Below are 16,042 nucleotides of genomic sequence, written 5' to 3' on the forward strand. Positions count from 1 at the left end.
AATTAAAACAATAAAACTGCGCCTTGAGGTGAAAACGAAAATCTAAAACTTTAACTTTCTCACGTGCAACTTGAACCAACTTCGACAGAAATTGTCCAGCAGAAAACTGTCTGCTGGAACAAACTTTGGGACGTTTGGGGAACTTTAAAAAGGGTTTTACAAATTAAAAAAGAAAGTCCCAAGACGGATTAAGAAACGTTAATTAAAAAAACTATGTCACCAACTGCAGTACTTAACTATTCAAATTGTTGGTTAAGGCGTATGACTAGGTCTGCGAATCAGGCCTAGCCTGCAAACTTTCTGCGAAGTTTCGTCGAAACAGAACTGGTGGGGAAATAATATGCGAAAACCTAAGTTGTTTATTGCACAACTTACCTACGACGAAAAATATTCCCTTAACGATTTTGCGTGCACAAGATGTACAAATATTTAACTTTAAAACATAACTTTTGCGAATTTACGAAGCACAGCCAAATCACTTGACTTCAAAACGAAGACGAACGAGCGAATTCCTCTCAGCCGGGAATCAGAAAAACAATCCTTCTTCTTCTCTCGTTCACCCTCGTCCCAGATTTGAGACATAGGTTAACTCGCCCGTTGATTGGCTAGCAGAACCAAAGTCAGCTGAGACCCGTATCGGCGAAGGCAGGCGCATGACAGCTTCCACAAGCTTTGTAGCCGCCTCACTCAAAAGGTGGCTCAGCTGCTCTTATTTTCTCCCGTAGCCCGCCCTCAGACGCAGTCCAACAACCAAACAACCAAACTGACACCAACGTTGTCTGCGGTCTTGGAATTTGAGGTTAGGTACGATGTCAGTTTAGCATCGCGACTAGGGCACAACAAAAGCTTACATTCAGCTGTTTAAGTTTTGTGGTTTAGCTGTTATTTTACCCCCTACACATTTGACCCGTTACATGTGGTTGGAAACACAAACTGAAGAAAGTCAGTGGCGTAACAGAAGGGTCCGCAGGGCCCGCAATGCACGGGGGCCCGGGAGCTGAGGGGGCCCGCGAACCGGTGAGCGGGAAACGGTGAGCAGAGAGGCCCGTGAGACGAGTGGGGCCTAAAAATTGGAGTTCATTCTTGTCTAAATGTGTTATCAATCATTCAATAATTTTATTTAACAAGTAATGCCATTGATTTTATTAATAATATGTTGTTATCAGTTATCGTTTAATTTCGTTACGCCTCTTCATTGATAACGAACTAGTGTAACAAATTTAACGTGTTGTAACGTGGGTCTTTGATTATTATACAATCTTACTTTTGTCACCAAGAAATATTTTACTTCTCGGTGATTTCGTACACTGCTTATGTCGTCTGCAAACATTTTGAAGCATTAAGTTACTTTGGAGCCTGAAGTCATGAACGTTGGCTAGGGATTTTAATATTGTATTATTTTATATTTTAGTTTTTCCCTGATATTGATTGTATTTTGTTAAATACAATATACTGCTACTCTACTGACTGTGTTTGTTAGCCCATATCTTATTTTACCTCACAATTAACCAATACTAAAGACATTATTTGTTGTAAGTTAAACGCTTGAAATCCATACAAAGATAAAATCAAATAAATCAATAGGCTATTTAGCCTGTGATAAAAGTACGTCAATCTATTAAATTAACTAGCTTTTAGTGTATGAGTTAATTATAACCAAAGATTAAACTATCCTAATAAATGAATACTTTAATACTTTACTTTGAAATGGCGACCATACCAATGTAGGTATTTTAAGCCAAGAATTATGGGTATGAGTGTAGGATGAGTGGCCCAACCTTTTAGTTTTGAAAGGGACTAAGGCCGACATATTCCTTAGTCACAGCTGTTAATTAATAGCCAATACAGCCAAAGACAACTAAGGGGCCTATAGTTTATAGGGTAATTCGAACCACATAGTTTTTGCCTTGTAATTAATCTATAAGTATAAAAGAGGATGTTTGTATATATATATATATATATTTGTTTGGCAGTGATAAACTCAGACACCGCTGAACCGATTGCCACGAAACTTGGTACATACGTGTAGAATTTCATGGAATAGGTTTATACACCATCAATTTCGTGATCCGTCCAATCGGCTCCGCCCCAGTGGCTCTAGAGTTTCCCATGTTAACCTTATGAGAAATGGAATTAATGAATCTTAACAGCTGTTTCAATTAAACAAGTTGGTTCTGTTCTATGATGTTCAATAGCATTAAAGTGACAAGGATTACCAACAGGGTGCAGCACTATTATTTCTTTTACATTTATGACAACAGCTAATTTGCAACCAAAAGGTGAGTGAGCGTAGCGAACAAACTTCAACCTGGAGGCGAGTTAGCGTAGCGAACGAGCTAACCTGAAGGCAAGTGAGCGCAGCGAACGAGCTCCAACCTAAAGGTGAGTGAGCGTAGCGAACGAACTTCAACCAGGACGTGATTGAGCCATGCGAACGAGATCATCTTGAAAATTGAGAAGTTAAACGGGGCAAAGCCCGCGGGTTACAGCTAGTGAATTATATGGATAACACGTGTGATAAAATAAATGTAAAACCTCCTTGATATAAACATTCTGATACCTACAAATGGAAGATAAGCTTTTTTTATTTGATTTCAAAACTATTTACAAACACTGATATTGATATAATGATGCAACATTTTCATCAAACCACGACGGAAATACTTAACACACCCTTTTATGGAACATAACCCATAATTTATCTACCACTCTTTTTATGATTAATCTTTTTGATCATGGTATCGGTGGTCTAAAAATAACTGTGGGTGGAGGGGGAGGGCGTTTGATTATGTTGTATTGGTGGTCTAAAAATAACTCGTGAGAGGGGGCCCAAAAAATAAGTTTGCAGGGGGGCCCCTAAAAATTTGTTACGCCACTGAAGAAAGTATAATGTTGTTTAGCAGGATATGAAATGAAACTACCAAAATCTGAAGAAAAAAGAAGAGGGATTATATTACTAGTCAATTAGAGCTGGGAATCAGAGCTGAGGCAAATAACGCCACCAACCCAAGAGAGAGCACATTGATTGTCTGTCTCCATTGCTCTTTAATTTAGCTCTGGAACGAGCCTTAAAAGAAATTTTTAAGAATTATAAATCTAGGTATAAGCATTGTGACTAAAATAGGACCACTGGCATTTGCGGATGATGTTGTGTTAATATTACGGAAAGGAAATAAAAGAAACGTCTTATAACACTTAAAACATATATTTTCGCTTATACTGTTACTCTCAAGACGGTAACTATACAAAAAAGATGGTAATTGGTGATCAATTTCGATTGGACACTCCAATCATCATCAGACCTAATAGGCGAATGCATGATTAGGTCTGATGATGATTGGAGTGTCCAATCGAAATCGATCACCACTTACCATCTTTTTTGTATATTTACCATCTTGTGAGTAACAGTATAAGCATAAATATATGTTTTAAGTGTTATAAGACGTTTCTTTTATTTACTTTCCGTAAATTTAATAACACGTACAATGCTGATCAAGAAGTTATTTAGTGTTAATATTAGAGGAGAGAGATGAACTGATGGAGATAACACGTATTCTAACAGATAATAGGGTGATTATTTGTATTCATCTGGTTACTCACCACCCAGTCCTCTTTCCAAGTATTGTCTTGAGGGATGTAGCCACAGCAAGTTGGTGTGTGAAACCCAAACTCCTTCACGTGTCCAGAATCCTTAGAATTTCTCAGTGACTCATTATGGAGGTGCATTTTGGCCAAACTGTCGCCCAAGTGTGCTGAAAATCTTCTGAGCCCTTTCATCTCTAGGAACTCCATGACCAAACAGGCACCTCCATCAGGATTATCCAACACCTTGATGGGTTTAGGCACTGCAACTGTGTTGGTGGCTGCGATAGCACTGAGTCCTTCAAACTCTCCATCAAACATCAATCGGGCCTAAACATGGACAATGTTTACTATAGTAGGTCCACAAAATTTAGGGGGTTTGAGGGGCAGTGCCCCACTAATGTTTTACTATACGTATATGTTGCAGCTGATTGGCGTTTTGGCGAAACCTCAGCTGTGTAGAGTGGAGGGGATAGATTTCTTCCCCTAAAACCACCTAAACTTTGTGAATGGAGTATAGGCAGATGTATATCCGCCTAAGTCTTTGGCGATAAAGGACGGGTGGCGGATATATCCTTCTCTTCAGACAGACTTTCAGGTGCTTGAGCAGTAACCAGATGTTTCGCGGTACCAAGTACTTTCCGCGGTACTTACCTGCTCTCTCCATGGCTGCGCTCTCTCCCACACTCCCCCCTCTCTCCCGTGCCTAACCCTCTCCCGTGCCACCCCCTCTCCCGCGCACCACGCACCTCTCCTACACTCCCCCCTTAACGTTTCGCGCTCAACACTACGTTGTCTTTATTTATTGTTTACATATTGTTCTTTATTTATTGCCTAACGTTGTCATGGTCATATCTTCAAAGACGGGCGGCGGATATATCCGCTGCTTTTCTACTCATCCGCGGACGGGTAGCGGATATATCCGTATAGTTAAAAACTAGTAAAAAATTATTTTGACAGTATGAAGTGTTCCATTGTAGTTATTTTATGTACACTTGTAAAACAAAACACAAATAAGGAAAATTAATTTTTATTTTTTCCTATAGTTTTTTTCTTGTTCTATGTCACAATTTCGCCCATCTGAGAAGGGTTAATATTGTCCAGCATCAAAACTAATACAAATAGACAGTAGAATCTGCTGTGAAAAACTAAACAGAATTTTTATTTAAATACTGTATTATTTATTTTATATTTTTAAGTTTATATTACCATAGTACTCATAGTAAGACCTGGAGCCAGGACCGATTAACTTTTTCGTTTTGAGGTCTACTTAACTAATAATAGCTATGGAACATAGCTTATTATAGCTTAGTACCTGGGGACCGAGCTTTGCTCGGAGAAAATCATTAGTTCACTCTGAAAGCAGTCTTAGTATCGGAGATACATAAATCTGTTCCCAAACTCCACACGGCTCGCCTTTACAACGTCCTACACCATTTCCTACGTCATGGACCTGTTTCCCTCCATTCCCATAGCACTTTAGGATTGTAGATACCTTAATCTAATCGTTATTAACAGTTCACACACTCCGGACAGCTCGCCTTGACTACTTCCTTCACCACTTCAAACGTAGCGGACCTGTTTTTCTCCCTTCCCATAGCATTACAGAATTGCAGATACGTTAATCTAATCGTCATAAACAGTTCCCACGCTCCATACTAATCGCCTTTACTACTTCCTTCACCACTTCCTACGTCGCAAACATGTTTCCCTCCCTTCCCATTGCATTTAAAGATTGCAGATACATTAATCTAATCGTCATAAACAGTTCCCACACTCCGGACAGCTCGCCTTGACTACTTCCTTCACCACTTCCTACGTCACAGACCTGTTTCCCCCTCCCTTCCCATAGCATTTTAGGATTGCCCATACCCTAATCTTATTGTCATAAACAGTCCCCACACTCCGGACTGCTCGCATTTACTACTTCCTTCATCACTTCCTACATCAAGGACCTGTTTCCCTCTATTCCCATAGCATTTTATGATTGCCTTTACTACTTCCTTCACTACTTCCTACGTCACGGACCTGTTTCCTTCCCTTCCCATAGCATTTTAGGATTGCAGATACCTTAATGTATTCGTCATAAACAGATCCTAGACTTCGCACTGCTACCCTTGACTACAATGTATCGAGTAATCTTAAGTATAATCTTTGCTCAATATTAACAAGTGATGTTTTTCCTTTTGAACTGTATTTGTAATTTGCTAGTATACTGTGGGTAGTTGGCTTATTATGAACACATGCTACAGCTTCAAGTCTTTTGTTTACTTTTTCCTTGTTATTTAATTCAGCCAACATGGTTACCTAGCAACCCATAAGACTAATGTTAAAAAAATGTGATTTTCAGTTTCATTTTTCTACGTAATTAGATTTTTGTTGGCAGTTCTAACTGCATGAAACTCGTTTTAAGGCCAGAAATGAACTATTTACAACATTTGAAGAAAATCGTCGGAGCCGTTTTCGAGATCTTTGTGCAAGCAAGCAAGCAAGCAAACATCGCTCGTATTAGAGTATAGGATTAATTATATAACATAGCTATGGGAACAGGGGTTTATGAGGTAAAAATCTATTTTTCCCATTTTTGACCCTAAAAACATAAAAGTTAGCAACTTCTTTCCAAACCATTTTGTAGAGCTTAAAAAAACAAATAATTTAGTATATTGAAGTGTTATTATGCACCTAATGGCTAGGGAGAAAATTCAAAAAAAATTTTATTTAAAATTCCCAAGTTATTCTTATGGAGAAAATAGTAAACCGTTGTAGTTTGCTTGTTTATGAGTATATTTTGATCAAATTTGGAAAATGCATTCATTTCATACTACATTTTTACTACTACTTTTAACATTTTTTTACAGCTTTTTACACACCCTGTTGCAGCAAACCTAATTACTTGTTAAACTAATGCTACTTAAATAGGGAATAAATGTCATATTTTAAGGCCCAATTCACACAGAACGGACGTCAGGCGGAGACGTGGCATGGGCGAAGCACGGACGTGGCAGAAACCCACTCAGAAGGGACGGTACAGTGGCGAGAAAACTTGTATGTAGACTAGACGCTTTGGTTTTTGCTTATTTCTGTTAGTTATTTATGTCAATTGAATAAGTTATTTATGTCAAGTGAATTAGTTATTTCTGTCACTTAATTAGAACTACTGTGATTGTAGAAACAAGGGAAATTTTCAACTTCCTCACAAAAGTTGATATTGAATTCAATGTCCTCTTGCATTGTGAAAAGAACAAGAAACAACTCACAATTACTCTAAACACAAAACAACAAACAAGGTTGGTAAGTACAATATTTGCAGTCCGAACAACGGGCGCGCTACGGACATGCCACTTCTGATACGCCACGAGCGACGGCGAAGCGACGTGGCGGAGGCAGGAGGGCGGCCTAGCGCTGAGCTGCTGAACCCGCGCTTCGCAACGGGAATATTTACTATACCGCCTAATCCAAACACTTGTTAGGTAGTTTGAATTCGTAAACATAAAGCCACTAAATTTATAAAAAAAGTATAGCCTACATTGTAATTGTCCTGAAAATATATCAATAAAATTATTTTCATAACTTTAACACTTAAATAAATCGAAAACAGAGCCTGCGTTGATAGAATGCAACAGGTAGAGCTACGGTTATAGAATCTTTTTTAGCGAAATTCCCTATAGGGAAGTAGCTATTACCGTAGGTGGCACGGTAAGACCTAGACTTGGCACTGATTTACTTTTTCAATTTGATGTCCCCAGAGTCCAAAAACACCATTTGTTCAAATTTATATATATATATATATATATATTTACGTACGTTTAAACGTGATAACTTGAGTAATTTTTGTCCGATTTTGATGAAATTTGGTCTAAAGGTGTAAAGCGGGATAAACTTGAATGCGTTCGCAAACCAGCATGATCGGACCATGGGAACGGGGCTTTTCGTTTTATGAGGTCAACATAGGTATTCGTTAAACCTAATGTTATTTAAATATATTTATTTGAAAAACAATTCAGACAAATGGAAATTCACTTAGTCGGCAGGTTTACTGTGGCGGGGTTATTTTATAACAATGACAGTTTTAGAATATTATAAACCTGCAACATAGTTGTGTAAAATATTATATTTAATTTCATTGGATCAGCTGTCAGAAATAGATTGTGAAATAATCAATTGGGCAGTTCTGCTTGTTTACATTGAAATGTCAACGCAAAGGTAAACATGTAAATTTTCTCATGCTTCCATGGAGACCAATTAAAATTTACTTTTGAAAACCTCACTTCAAAACTTTGGACATCCAAGGGGCGTAGCCCAAGAGGAACTCAGGAAAATGAATAGGCCTATGGCACTCCTAGATATGTGGAACATCTTTGTGCTTAATTTTGGCTTTATCCGTTAAGTATTTTAGTCGGGACAGCTGCCCAGACAGACAGACAGACACCACCTCAATTTAATAATAGTATATAGATAAACAAAATAGTAACGGTTTAAGTTACCTTTAGTTTTGTATTTTGCTTGATAAAAACAATCCCATGGTCAGTTTTATAAGCACTGCCTTTACTAATACAACCTTCTTCAGTATAATTTGTTTTGGTTAATGTTTTGGTCCTCAGAATATGTTTTACAACACTTTCCATGACATAAAATTATAGTTTGATCAGCAATAAGTTAAATAAGTTAGCCTTGGTGTTGCATAGCCAAATAACATAACTACACTCATATCTAATCTCTGAATCGATATGAAAATGCCAATGCCGAGTAAAACACAAACAAATAAGCTAATCCAGTGGTCCCAAACTTTTCGGTATGGTGACTCACCTACATTCTTAGATTTTCTTTCACAACCCACTTATTAAATAGGCTAATATTAATATTTTATGAAAATAAACGTAAATTTGTATTACAGCTATAAAGGATATTTGAGACAAACATAAACACATAGTTCAAAACCGGAATAATAAAGTAAAAAGAACATTTAAAATATTAAACTTTATTGATTACCTGAGTGATATTTATTCTGTGGGTAGTTCAATCAAAGGCAGTTGTTGACCCTTATTATCTTATTACAAAAACTGCTTTGTTGACCAGCATAGCTGGATCTTTCATTCATAATTCCGGTTAAACTACACAGCCAGTGAGTGATGCGTCCCAGTCTTATCTGATAAAATTATCTATGGTAGGCTATATTCTTTTTTAAACGCATTATTGTATAAAATTCACATTATTCACCTTGAAGTAATTATTGTATCAAAGATCAATAGATTTAACATGACTTATTCTTATATTTATACAACTTACATAATTTTATGTTAAATTAACATTTCAATTTTTTAATAGATTTTTATTAGTTCATCCGAAAAAGAAAAAAAAATTAAGTAAAGAACATAGTTATCCTCAGCCTAATGGATTGGTACCGTTATTATTGCAGGATTTTGGTGAAATTAGACTCTAAGTGACAGTTTAACAATGAAAGGATAAAACAAAATTATCCTGGTTTTAATTGTAAATATGTAAATAAAATTTTAATTCTTTGTCAAGAATATCATGACAACAGTTACAGGTAAATATTAACCCTCCAAGTGTCCATAGTTTAGGCCTTAATGTCCACCTATTTTTGGCGCATTTGCAAGGTTTTATTAAAACGGATCTGAGAAGCTTAAAACAATGTTAATTCTAATGTTCTATATACCATTTTGTTTGGAAAATCATGGGCTTCAATATTATATATAAAACATAAGGAACATTTAAAAAAAAAAAAAATTTTAGGTAAAAAAAATATAATTTCGAAAATTAAAAAAAAAAAAATAAGTTCGCGCTCAATGAAATTGTATAAATTATAGGCCTATAAATATTTGAAAATAGCCACTTTGTTCTAAATTTTATGAGGATTACAAATATATAATAATATAAGGAAGTATATTTGCAAATAAATAAGTTATGGGCAAAAAACTGATTTCAGTACATAGCGTTTAGCTAAGAATGCATAGCCTAACCATAGCTAGGAATCTGGCTGATAATTTACATCAATATCACTACCTACTTCTTCAGGATCATCAACCAGCACTTCAAAACCACTTAAATCTTCTTATAATGCACCACGTATATCACTACTTTTGATTTTTAACACTAAAACAATGATAAACGTAATAAAACACATCAGTCATCGGTCCGGGGGAACCTAGCTGTTTACAAATACACGCACGTCAGCTGTCTGCTACAATATTTTCGGAACTAAAATGAATAGCGCTTAGAGACAGACCTCTGGAGAAAGCTTAGAATATTACGGAAAGAACGATACCTAACTCGATCCAGTTCAATCCGATTCAGTCAGTCATAGAGCCTTCGCCGTAAACGATGTCTGCGTGTCGAAAAATCGACAAGTAACACTACACAAAGTGTGCTGCTTGTCGAATTTTCGTCAAGTAACACTGGGAGGGTTATATATCTTATTATCCCTTAATTAATTACTAGTTGCTGTACCCGTGCTTCGCAACGGGAAACAATCAGTTTTATAATCATTGAAATATATTTAGAATAAATAATCCATCATGAAGTTTAAGATTAAATAAACCTACCACATAGTTGTGTAAAGTATTTTATTATTATTATTATTATTATTTTTTATTTTTTTTTTTTGATCAGCTGTCTGAAAATGTGAAATAGGCATTTGACAGTTCTGGTTGTTTACATTTAAATGTCAAAGCAAAGGTAAACATTGTGAATTTTCTCATGCTTCCATGGAGACCATTTATTACTATTTAATTTCTGACAACAGCTGGAGTTTCATAACAATTTTTGCTTCCCATGTTAATCTTATGGAGAAATACGAACCTTTAAAGGGCCCTAGGGCCTAGCTCTCTAATTATTTCCCTAAAAAAAAGTTTCCTGCACAACTTCAAGTTAAGCTCTTTCCAATGACACCAAAAACATGTCAATCGGTTCAGTTGTTTCGGAGGAGTAATTGTCACAAAAACCCTGCTTGCGTATTAAATAAGTATAGATTTTAGTAGAATTTTTGCAGACATATGCCATAACCGATTAGTTTAGTAAAACAAAGTAATGGTAAATGTAAGCAAAATTCCAAGTAATAAGGTAGAATTGCCAACCATCACTAGCATTAAGTGTTATAAAAACCATAGTTGATAATTGTTTCCTACAGATAAAAACCATTAAACTTAGTATTTATCATATTAAGAAGTATCAAGGATTGTGATAAAATATTTTCCTTCTTGATGCATTGTTGTATAAAATTGCACATTCAGTGGCACATCCAGTGGCTAAAGGGGGGGGGGGGATCTTGGGGGGCTTATCCCCCCCAGATATGAGGATTCACATTCTTTTTGGTTAAGTTAGAAATTTTTTTTATTAATAGGAACCTCAAAGTTTGATTTTATTTAACTTAAACAAAATTTATTATTTTTATAGGTGTCTAGTAGTCGGAAAAAACGGGAAAGTCGGGAATTAGTATTGAATTTCAAATCGGTCTTGAAAAGTCGTGATTTAGTCTTTATTTTGATATGAAAGTTGGGACTCTTCATGATTTTGCCGCGAGCACCGCAGACGACGCCCATGACGTTTCCGTGGCCGCAGGAGTCAATGATAATGTCTACACGGCCGCGGGAAATGATCATAATTTTGCCGCGATCGCGAACAGCGACGATGACGTCCGAGGCAGTTAATGATAATGTCTACTTGGTCGTGGAAGATTTTCATCATCCAAAAAATCCTAATTGGTTAGTTAGAATTTTTTTGCTGCATTTTTTTCTTTATTTGAAAAACACCCATTTACATATACTTTATGACATAAAGACAGAGTTTGGTGTGGAATGAAAAAATTTGGTTAAATTATAAAAATTGGCATTGGTATCAAGAATCGCTACATTTTGGTATCAACACATCACTAATTATTGAAAAATCCAGTCTTGAAAATTTGGCATTAGTCTTAAATAGTCTGAAATTAGTCTTGAATTTTTAAATGGAAATAAAGTAGACACCCTAACTATTAACTTTTTATTTGGTGAAAAATCACGTCTTACCATTGCCAGAAAGGTGTTGGAGCTCTCGTCTGTGAGGAGACCTGAGTTAGGATTCATCTAATTTATTTAGGATCCTAGGTACACAGTACACACACATTTAGGGATTCGATCAGCTATTTTCCATAATGAGTAAGGGTGGAAATTCTTACATGGAATTCGTAAATTAGCCGATTAAGGTCCTTCAAGTATGTTCACCGTGTTCACTGAATCTGTAATTCCTTTTATGTTGATTTCCAAATAGCCTAAAATACGTCATTGGAGCGCTTATATTTTTTCAAAACATTTCGGGGGAGGACCCCGGCCCCCTCCTGAAGAAACTTTAACATGTTACCATAATTTATTATGGGCACGTACAACATCAACGTGGGATTCTTCAGGCAGACCTACATGGATGCAAGGAAGGTCTATAAAGCAGCTATTAAAGACGCTTAACTTCACTTTAACGCCAAGATTATCGAATCGTCCTCGAACAAATGTAAGACAGCCTGGTCTGTTATAAATTCAGCTAGGATTAGCTCCAGCAAGACTGGCGTTCTACCCATAACTGCGGATGAATTCAACCAATACTTCATCTCATCTGTGGCGGAGGGTCAGAAAACTTTCAATCTCAATCAACCTGCATCTACTTATCTGCTTAACAATTTTGCTGTACCTGAGGTCACCTTCAGATGGAAGCAAAAAGCAAACAGATGCTGCACATTTTTGATATTATTATTTATTGTGTTTGTAGTACTTTTAACAAAGTGCATAAACAGTCTGGAGATAATATAAATCAACAACTCGATTCATTATAACCTAAACTTTACCTTCCTAATCTAACCTAACTTCAAAACACTTAATACAGTCACGAGTCCGCATAACACCCAACCTACCCACCTCACATGTCTAAATAAGAACTTAAGTAGTTCATAATCAACACTCAGTTGAATTTATAAATGCCTCTACATCTTTGTATAAACTTGATTTTGTCATATTAGGTTTCTTCTTCTTCCCTAGACGATCCTTTCGATTTCAATTGTTCATGTTTGTGTTGGTCAGTCAATTCACAGTAAAGTTATGGCGACAGAGACCAGCCGACAAGCGGCATTACATTTATAAACTTCAAAAAATCGTAGTAAATTCAGTTTTTGTGGCAGCAGAAAAATTGTTGCACCATTATTTTCAGGTAAAAATCTAGTTTCCAATGATATATAACTTACTATAGAACGCTTGGTCACCCTCAAGTAAATAATTACCCACGGGCCTGTAGGAACATGTCGGCCTTAGTCGCTAACAAGACTACAAGATCGCACCACTCACTCTACACTCATCTTCATTCATACTTGGCTTGAAATGCCTAAATTCGTATTGTCACTATTTCAGAATAAAGTTAAGTATACAAAAACTAAATAGGCTAGTTAGCTTATGTTTACCTTTGATTTTTTGTTGCTTTTGACAAACACTGTTCCATTGTCAGTAATATAAGCCTCGCCCTGATTTATGCATCCTCCTCCACTGTGGCCTGTCCTAGTCATAGTTGAGGTATTTAAAGCATCTTTTAGAGCATTCTCCATTTTTAGGTTATGCTGAACCATACATGGGGAATGTGATTTTATCATTGGTGAATATTAATTAGAGGAATCCTTTTGCTAAACAACTCAGTAATGCAAATTAATACAATGCGATTGAAACCAGATAACTCTCATTTAGTCATCTGTTAAACTTACAGTTTGTAAAAGATCTTATTTCAATTTAAATTACTAATCAAAATATAGTAGACAAGTAAAAAGTGACAAGTCGAAGTGACATTTTGTGAGCTTCGCTTCGAACTTCGTTTAATCTGCAAGCAAAAATTGAGGATTCAGTTCAGTTCAGGAAGCACTGAACAGGAGCAGACGACAAATCTAGAACTTTGGTGGCTTCTGGTTTATTAAAGCCAATAAGTTAAAAGTATTTTATCACATTATTGTTTATTATAAAAAATCTGTGATAACCAGTACTATTTATTTAAAAGGAATTGAACAGTTATCGGATATCAGCTATTTACATGACTTTTTATATCATTTTAACATTTTGAATAATAAAGAATTGTTCAAACTTATACAACTGTCTTAACTCTTGACTGGACCTTGTCTTTATTTATTTTTTTAATTTATACGGTTCCTTGCTTGCGCAGGTTCGTATCGATTAGATACCTTTATCGATGGTATAATATCGTCAGTTATAGCATCGGTAATTTGACAGCTGCTTTCAAAGTATTGGTGGTTAGACGATATGTAAAGCTTGTCATCTGCAATCTGCATGGAACAATCTTGATTTGATGCACCAGCACCACCTTACCATGTGTTCAGCCACGGCCACCAGGTTCAGCGCGCGCAGCCCTAACTGATCTTAGTCCAGCATCCAGCATCTAAGGGAGTCCGGAGTCGAGTGCAGTGCACTCGGTGTTTTTACTTATGATTGTTGTTGAAGGCATTTTACGATATTAAAACAGAAAATCCGCTCTCCTTGAGGCATCAATGAGGTTAAAAAAACTATTGTTGTAGCATTGAGAAAAGACTTCCCATGTAATGTAAAAATTTGAAGCCAAAAAATCGTTGTGCAATCTTTTGAGATGGCCACCAACTAATGACGATATTATAGTGATAATTCATTCAGCTTTTTGGTATGATACTGCATTGGTTTTAATTAATATTCAACCAAATACACTAGTAAACTCTGGTGAGATGGTCCTGAACTTCATTTATAATCTTGGCTTCAAACTCTTTCATATCACATGGGAAGTCTAGTCCTCCCAGCAGGTATACAACTATCAAGTCAAGGAGGGGGGAAAGAGTGTGGGGCACGTTTTTACAAAAAATCAAAAACCTGTTTTATAAAAAAAAAAAAAATTACAATGTAAAAAATATACCTATCCGTGCATAGGTCGTGCAAGAAAGCTCGATTTTTGGAAAGTTTTCCCGGTGTTTATCAAGACCCACTACCTTTCCAAGTTTTTTTTCAACGTCATAACATGAGTAAATAAATGCCGTCTAGAGCATTTCTATCGTGTAGCTCGCGAGATATGCGTTAACGTCGTGGCATTGCCCTAAAATTGTTTAGTAGTTATTTGAATAAACGTAGCTACCTATAGTTAGTTTCTACTAAAAACTATTTTAGCGATGTAAGTGATATCGACTACGGAGTTGTCCACGGCAGTATTGGTATATCCCTTTTTTTATTTAACTTATATAAATTAGAGGTCGCCCCGTGGTCGAAAACTCGACCAAAAATATGTAGGTATTGTGCAAACTTATCTATTTTCACCTTCACCCCACGCTGTAACTAAACCTTTGTGATTAGACAAATATATACATTTGAACTTGGATTTGATAAATGAGAGCATGTCGTAAATAAAGAGCTAAAACAGGATTGGGCCGAGGAAAGGAGGCTGGGGTACTTCCCAAAGTACAACAGACCAAGCCGATATAACATGGCTACCAATTCTTTGGGGACTGGAAGAGTTTTTCCTTGGAGAAAGAATATCCTTAACTAGTAATAACAAATTTTTTTTTTTCAAAACCGATCAACCATATTTATTAAAAAGATTGTCTGTTAGTTGTATGGAAAGGTCAGCCGAGATAACATGGCTACCAATTCATTGCGGACTGAATGAGTTTTTCCTTGGAGAAAGGAAGAAACCCTTAGAGAAAGAATCCTTAATTTAAAATAATTACATTGATTAAACAAATTTTTTTTTCAAAACCGACCATCTATAAAAGAGGAACTACTGTATGTATCAATGTATGTACGTTATGGACTCTGAAACCACTCAACAGATTGTAATGAAACTTTCAGGCATTATTAAGCATCTTTCAAGGATGGTTAGTGTAAAGTTTGTCCAGATACGTCAAAAGGGCTCCGCCCCAGAGGGGTTTAGGTGGGCCAATGTCAGACTTTTTGAACTACAATGTTTACAAATAAATATGACTAGCACCCGGCAACTGTTTTGTAGGTTTGAATAATCAAAACATGCTTTATTAGTTATGATTTGAAATAGTGCTACAATGTTTCCACCGAGTGCAGCACAGAAAAATATTTTACTTTTGAATAAGTCAAAATATATTTAAACCCAATCGCAGCACACCTGTGCACTCAACAACGTTTAAATTCTCCAATCTATATAAATGAAATTAGAGTTTTGTCTGTACATTGCTCAGAATCATAAACTTTTAGGTTATTTTTACGTTTTATACATTAAACAACGCGAAACAAGTCTCATCTAAATTTCTGTCTGTCTTCGTGTCTGTTACGGCCCAAGAGCCATTTTACGCGGCCTTCTCCTGAAAAACTAGAGTACCTATCAAGATCCAAATAATTTTAATGTATTCACTGGATTGGCGAGATTGTCTTTAGCCATTAAAATATGGCGTCACTACTTTGTATATAAAACGACGGACGTTTAAAAACCCGACTTC

The 16,042-nt window shown here is 36.2% G+C and overlaps 1 protein-coding gene across 2 annotated transcripts in view; it reads right to left on the minus strand.

Moving 5' to 3' along the window:
- Positions 1 to 13,413, minus strand: part of LOC128985993 (ketosamine-3-kinase-like) — a 28,145-nt gene extending 14,732 nt beyond the window's left edge. The window contains exons 1-2 of one of the 2 annotated variants that reach the window (XM_054406038.1): positions 13,019 to 13,413; positions 3,601 to 3,912 (exon numbers count right to left, since the gene is read on the minus strand). In XM_054406038.1, coding sequence (XP_054262013.1) covers positions 3,601 to 3,912; positions 13,019 to 13,204 — 498 coding nt within the window. In that variant the 5' untranslated portion in view covers positions 13,205 to 13,413. Of the gene's footprint in view, positions 1 to 3,600; positions 3,913 to 8,066; positions 8,242 to 13,018 lie in introns of those variants that run through there. The other variant, XM_054406039.1, reaches the window with a different exon arrangement.
- Positions 13,414 to 16,042: the final 2,629 nt, after the last annotated feature.

This window comes from Macrosteles quadrilineatus, unplaced genomic scaffold (assembly GCF_028750875.1).
Source record: "Macrosteles quadrilineatus isolate MER2022 unplaced genomic scaffold, UCM_ALF_1.0 Scaffold_2__2_contigs__length_208266976, whole genome shotgun sequence".
Classification (NCBI taxonomy): domain Eukaryota; kingdom Metazoa; phylum Arthropoda; class Insecta; order Hemiptera; family Cicadellidae; genus Macrosteles; species Macrosteles quadrilineatus.